General features: G+C 34.6%; 1 protein-coding gene across 1 annotated transcript; it reads right to left on the bottom strand.

Moving 5' to 3' along the window:
* Positions 1 to 4584: 4584 nt before the first annotated feature.
* On the bottom strand, positions 4585 to 7217 carry LOC135087876 (uncharacterized). The gene is made up of 4 exons (XM_063982713.1): positions 6991 to 7217; positions 6482 to 6679; positions 6247 to 6368; positions 4585 to 6164 (listed from the first exon to the last, which is right to left on the bottom strand). The coding sequence occupies exons 1-4, from the start codon at positions 7178 to 7180 to the stop codon at positions 5997 to 5999; spliced, it is 678 nt and encodes a 225-aa protein (XP_063838783.1). The 5' UTR covers positions 7181 to 7217; the 3' UTR covers positions 4585 to 5996.
* Positions 7218 to 7482: the final 265 nt, after the last annotated feature.

The following is a 7482-nucleotide window of genomic DNA, read 5'->3' as shown; positions in this document are numbered from 1 at the left end:
TCCCCTGACCCCCTGCCGCTCCTATCGCGTGATGCATGAACCAATAAGGAAACAGAGCTTCTATTTAAGTGCACGTGATTTGGTTATTTTGATTACAGCGATATTTATGGCCAATAAACAACGCAATAGGCTGATCACTGGTTCCTGGCTGACCACTGGTGCCGTTACCCTATATAATACGATTGTGCTTAGTTTAGGAGATAGAGTTAATTTTGTGATATTTTCAAATTTTGTGACCTAGTAGGCTTTAAACATTTTTATCTTTTTTTTGGGTTGACTTTTTTCAGATTTCTTTTTTCTGCAGATTTGTTATTTATTGCAGATGTTTGAAAAAAATAATCACCTTCCTATCTTTGATTCAAGATACAAAAGTTTTGCTAGAAACATTAAAATTATGCTTTTATCAGAACACTATGAAATTTTCAACTTAAAAGTTTAAGTAAAAAAAAGAACTTCCATAGGTCCAAAACCATTTTAAAAACTGCGCCGTTTCCTGAACATTTATAACAATACAAAAAAACATGTACTTAATGGGCCACTATTTCCTGTAATCGGTCCACTAAAGTGGTAAGTCGGAGATTCCGTTACATGTTTTTGACTTTCTTAGAGTGAATTAATATTGGGAATCCTCTAAGTTTACATTACGTAGAACAGATTTAGAGCAGTTTTTGGACAGAACATGTTTTTATTCTCAACGAGGAAGCTCTTGCCCTTCATCACACCTGGTGGAAACTGATGATTAGGCTGAAGGTGGAAGGGAACTTCAACTACTAAGGAACCATGGCTTCCTACCTCCAAATTCCGGAATACAGTAATGCTATTAACATTATTGTTATAGTGACAGACTTAAGAAAATAGAGCTGCTAGCCAGGCAGACTTAGATCAAACCCTACCGCCAACCAAACCGAGCAGAAAATTTCACCTCCACTGGGAATCAAAGCCGGGACCTCTGAAACTTACCTGTTACCACTTGAAGACAGAGTCAGTTGTTACATTTTACTATTACCCTTGAAATACCTACTACAGTGAGAAGAAGAAGGAGGGATATTTGGTTTATACTCATTAAAACTTACTTAAAATAACAATGTGTTCCAGAATTTGGAGGTAGGAAGCCATAGTTCCTCTGTAGTTGAAGTTCCCTTCCACCTTCAGCCTAATCATCAGTTTCCACCAGGTGTGATGAAGGGCAAGACCTTCCTTGTTGAGTATAAAAACATGTTCTATCCAGTTACTGCTCTAAATCTGTTCTACGTAATGTAAACTTAGAGGATTCCCAATATTAATTCACTCTAAGAAAGTCAAAAACATGTAACAGAATCTCCGACTTACCACTTTAGTGGACCGATTACAGGAAATAGTGGCCCATTAAGTACATGTTTTTTTGTATTATTATGAATGTTCAAGAAACGGCGCAGTTTTTAAAATGGTTTTGGACCTATGGAAGTTCTTTTTTTTACTTAAACTTTTAAGTTGAAAATTTGATAGTGTTCTGATAAAAGCATAATTTTAATGTTTCTAGCAAAACTTTTGTATCTTGAATCAAAGATAGGAAGGTGATTATTTTTTTCAAACATCTGCAATTAATGACAAATCTGTCGAAAAAAAGAAATCTGAGAAAAATCACCCCAAAAAAAAGATAAAAATGTTTAAAGCCTACTAGGTCACAAAATTTTAAAATATCACAAAATTAACTCTATCTCCTAAACTAAGCACAATCGTATTACATACATGGGGGTGATTTAGGTACACCTTGATGTAAGGAATCTAAATTTTTCTTTTAGACCTCACTGTTTTGGCCACCCTGTATACATATATCCTATTGATAGATGACGTGCTTCGTATTTTATTAAAATTATTACCTGACTAGGTTAAAAAGGTGTGGAATGTTATTTTGGAGATAACTTGGTTCCATAAAAATATAGAGAGATGCTAAGTAATGCGCTGAGTTCGAAACTCAGTGTCGTATTAGAAATTCACACACACAAAGAAATCAAATCATGTGCTCATTATCCACTGCGATATCAGTATTCAACGTTCGAATAATCTTTAGTACTATGCAAGCAATATAAACTGTTTACATAATGACGTCACTACTGTCATCATTGCTTTCACAAGCAATATGTTCCAATTTGTCCCTTGTCACATTTCCCTTTAGTTTCTGTGATCTGCGCTTGTTTCTAAGTTGATATCAATGAAATATTCCTTAGTACTTTTGATTTTTTTTTTATTTTGACACGTGTTTGAAAAATCAAGGTCAGATTACAATAAAATAACAAGTGAAAACGTAACATTGCATTGCAACTCGCAATTTCGCAATATTGATGAGGAGATTCCGTTGGAAAGTATGTATTCATTCGTAGGATTCCCCTAACACCATCAAATTCAAGAGAATTCAAGAGAGTGCAGTTTCCCATCTCATGCTTAGGGACCACGGTTTAAAATAGTGTGGTTGCATAGAGCCTGCAACGGGCAACCGTGTGCGCAGCTGCTCATACTGATTTTCGATACAAAAGCAAGTGTTGGCGCCCTCACGAGTTTTAGCGGAGTTCCATATGGTAGCGGGAGTAGACTTAATGGAAATCTATGCTTCTCTAACGACCAGTTGTATGTGGAATACTCCAGAGTATGCGCACACAATAGCCTGGTGATTTTAGCACCTGAAGGAAAAACAAAAAAACATTGTTTACAAAGAAATTTGCGGCAGGTGTAGTGTTTTAATTTTGTTTTAGAAAGATCTCATAATTTTGTAAGTATTCAAATATTTAAACATAATAATTTGTAGATTTTATATCAAAAAATATAATCATTTAACAAAATTAATTTTCTTAGAATATTTTAATTCTATTAGAACCATTTTCCACTTCATCGCAGAAGAAGTCGCGGGCAAAAAGCTAGTATGAAATATGTAGTATTGCCGCGGCTTCACCCGCTTGAAATTTAGTTAGTCACAGATCGTCAAAAATTATAGCCTATACATTGTTATTCCGGTCGACGCCAGGGATGGATGAGTGTCGCTGTCGCTGGCGACAGGGTCTTCTGGTTCAGGGTTCATGGCGTAGGTCTCAGGCAAAATGAAATCCACTAGTAGAAATTAATAAACTCAGTGTATTCACGAAAATAATTACACACAGCACTAGAGTCGTATCCGAACTGAGTGAACCAAAGTCTTGCGATAGGAACGTCCGACCCAAGTGATAGTTGAACACAGACTGCCTAGTACTGCTGTACTGTACTGTAAAGTTTCATCAAAATCTGTTCAGTAGTTTTTGCGTGAAAGTGTAACAAACATCCAGACATCCACACAAACTTTCGTATTAATAATATTAGTAAGACTAGTAAGAAGTAAGATGAATTATTTTAGTTATTTGTTTACTTATAATAATATTTATTTGTTTATTTCTTAGCTCTGTCTGATAAGGGGTCATCCATAAAGTACGTCACACGTAAAGAGGGGGGGAGGGGGTTGACAAAGTGTGACATAGTGTGACAAGGGGTGGGAGGGGTCCTAAGTTTCGTGACATCACATTTCAATTGTTTCAAATATTTGATATAATGTTGATTTCATAAAAAAGTACTTAATTTAAATGGAAATAAAACTAATATTTCGGAACTACTGTTAATTTAATAATTTTTCGATGTGAAATTGCAAAACATGTGACGTCACACTAGGGAGGGGGGTGTCTCAGAAATGTGACCAGCTGTGACAAGGACGGAGGGGGGGTCAAAAAATCATGAAATTCGTGTGACGTACTTTATGGATGGCCCCTAATGGATCTGGAGGAGATGCAATGGCCACCTCCGTAACAAAACAATAGAACCCTATGGAGTTTGGGCTTGTGTGATTCGCCTTGACGAATATTTCGTATCCAGGGTCCGATGATGGAGCTGTAAGGGGGCAGATTTTTTTTCACTATGTGACTGTCTTTATTTTGTACTTAATATATATTTTACATATTATACCTATTCGTGTTTCATTATGAATCGAAATATAAAAGACTTAATAAACTCTATTAAAAATTTAAATTAATTTATCAAGTTTGAATACCTCATTCTACCTTAAAATTAATAACTTAAATCAAGTCTTAATACGGTCACGGCTCAAGATTTTTTTGTCCATTTCAGCGTTCTTTTTACTCTTTTGACGTTGCGTTGACAGCTTTTACCTAAATTCGCGCGGAATATTTTTGTGAAATGGCTCTTAATACGGTTCTGGCGCGGAGATCCATTAAGCTACCCGAAACATTGTGTGATTAGAAATTTTCCAATAGTTACACCGATGCAAAGATCAGATGAGGTATGCTATGTTTAATGTATAATATTCCTATTTTTTTATTGATGCCTACGACTAAATAAAATAAAAATGTAAGTAGGTATACTACATAGGTAATCTGCCACATAACTTTTTGCTAAATTGTACTTATTTGCTCCTGCAACTAAATTTGCATTAACTTGTTTACAGAAATCAGTGTTAATGAGATTTCAATCTTCTTTGAAAAATAAAATTCCCCGATTTCTTGGAATTCCTCTTACACTACAATTCAGTGGCTCTTTGGGACAGGTGAGTGTCAAAATGAGGATAATAAATCCCTTTGATATTAATATTTGTATTGAAGTATCAATATTAATTATTGTGTACAAGATTATTAAGTAATACATAATTAGGCCCCTGAAGCTGAACTTATAATCGTTAATAATATTACAATCAAGCATATTAATAAGTTATCGTCCCATGGTCTTTTCATGGTGCGTTTGCAGTCGAGACGGCAGACCACAATCGCAGGCGGCTACAGTCTTTCCAACAGGTTATCCGGACTGACAGAGTCAATATTGTGTTCAAGTCAATTGTAATTTAGCAGGTACTTAATTAGCCATCTGCGGTTGGGGTGTGAAATCTTCCGATTTATACTTCTGACCAAATACTTACGAACCCAAACTTGATTTTCAAATCAATTATTTCTTTCAGATGACAAGTGAAAAAATTACAGAAACTCAAGAGCTTAGCCTTTGTACGCCGACCCAAAAATATAAATAACTTAATATGTTAACAAAATAATTAAGTTTTCTGAGTAGATACTGAAATAGTTAGTTTTCATACACTTACATTACATTTACAGAAGTTAAATATTACCTTTATTATAACGCCATAACTCAAGTTGAGAGTACATAGGTCGATGTTAGTTCTTCACCTGGATTTTAATTCGATTTATTTAATACATTTTCTGTCAATCACCTTTTAATTATTCCTGGTCTTAAGTATGTACAAGTAGATTGTTTGTAGATCCCTACCTAATATCGAATAAAAGTTTTACCAGGCATGTTCATCTCCGCGAGTTTACATCGAAAACAAAACACGCACGATGGCCCACCTACAGGATACTATTCGACAAGGCCTCACATATATACGAGCGAACATTGACTCACGCACGCGTATTCTTGTGTATGATGGAAGAAAATAAAGAAAATGGTGTAATAAATACTGTGCAGTATTTAACTGCCTAAATAATAATAAAAACACAGAATGTACTTTTTTAAGTTGCCTCAAGACACTGAGGGGTAAATAAGTAGTTAATATTATTCATGATCATTCATGCTAAATCATGTATTTCCTTCGCCATTTTCCGCAGTTTGGCACATCATTTTACCGAAGTCAGCCCTATAGCTTCGGCGCAGTGCCGATCACTGACGTTTGTCAACAAAATGGTGCTTGACTCTTGAGACAGGCTAAATTACACCATATTGTTAATGACATTGAGCATTCATTTTTTTAAAAACCTTCGCGAAGTAAAACTTCTGTACGTAGTACTTATTATTATTCTGTGGTTTTACTATTAAAATCCGAGCCCAGTTAACTTATTGTGTGTCAAAGGCGTAAAAAGCCTGTGATCGTTTGAATCTGGTAAAATTAAACCATTTTTGTCATCATTTGTTATTAATAGCGGGAAAAGCGGTTTTCTAAACCACCTTACTTATTAATATGTCCAATACTTAAATACATTTTAAGTCGAAATGCGTTCATTTGTTGGTGATAATAACACTGCTATTGGTGAATTTCTGGGTGATATTAGAGCAGTTTGACTTGTGGTTTGATTAAAAAATTGGGCCACTGACGGAGACAAGTTTCTTTGCATATGTTGTTGTCTTGGTGTAAGTAAATTTCGTGATTCCTAGAAAAGAAAATAATAGTTGTTTATATTTCCTACCTTACAAAAAAATAAAAATTATCTATTACTGACTTGAACTACTGACCGTTCGACGATGTGAATTGACTCCACCAGGTGAATTGGTTGGAGTCACATTTCGCGAATCACTTGATGGATTTAGGAAATGATTTAACTTGTAGCCCTTAGCAAGCTGTTCCACGGTTTTACCTTGAAAAAAAAAGTATAACAACAACAGAAAGGAGAGCCTCGTCTTTTTACATAGGTACATTATCATAAATGTAATGCGGTTAAAGGTTAACAGTTATAAATAGGTTACTTACCTGTTAATGAGGTAGGAATGTTAGTATTACATCGACCAGTCTCTAGTATCTTTTCTAAAGCTGTGGTATTATGAAAAATTATGGCAACCGCTGCACCATCAGCTAGCTGTGAAGAATCACAGCAAGAAAGTATAAAATTCCAATCATCGCCAATCCAATGTTTTTTTGAATACACAGCTAATTGTAGAGTAGATGCGCCTGCAAATAATATTAAAATCTTGTAAAATATACTTGTACCTAATTCCATCACGTAGGTACCACCTATGTAGGTAATTGCCCTTGTATTTTCAATTGATTTTTACAAAAGTTCCTTCTTATGCAGAATATAACATTTTTTTATTAATAATAGATAAACAGATTATTAGCATTAGGGGAAAAATTAAGCAAGGAAACAGGTATTATTTTCCAAATTGCCGCAATCGATTTTTGGCTTGGTATTTTTAAATAACTTCTTATAAAAGTTCCTTCATAAAATAATGTGCCTTTATATTATTAATAAAGTCACTTACCAGATTCACTTAATAGATGTGGATTAGCACCGTAATGCACTAAGACTTTCACAATCAAAAATGAGCCTTGTCTGGCTGCTACTCGGATAGGCCATCCACCTTGAAAATTAGGATCTAGGCCGGAATTCAGTAATTCAATAAAACCTTTGTCATCGTTGTTAATAATACAACACATAATTTTACGGTCCATTTTCAACACTGTCAATCAGGCAATAAAATAAATTGACTGTTTGTATAAAACATCATGTGCAGGTAGACAGACATGTTAGAAATAAAAACTACTAGGTACCTACCTACCTACTCACAATTAATTTATCTGAAAATAAGTACCTATCTTATGGTCACAAACATTTTATTTGAGCATTTTCATTATTTGGTTACACCTCGTATTTTATTTATCAAAGAAATTAAAAACTAGTAGGTAGTCCTAGCTATGCAGCTATGCGATTAACATTTATTACCACATTATTACCTACATAAGTACCATACATT

Source organism: Ostrinia nubilalis, chromosome 3, assembly GCF_963855985.1.
Source record: "Ostrinia nubilalis chromosome 3, ilOstNubi1.1, whole genome shotgun sequence".
Lineage (NCBI taxonomy): Eukaryota > Metazoa > Arthropoda > Insecta > Lepidoptera > Crambidae > Ostrinia > Ostrinia nubilalis.
This window is presented reverse-complemented; position numbering and strand designations above follow the sequence as displayed.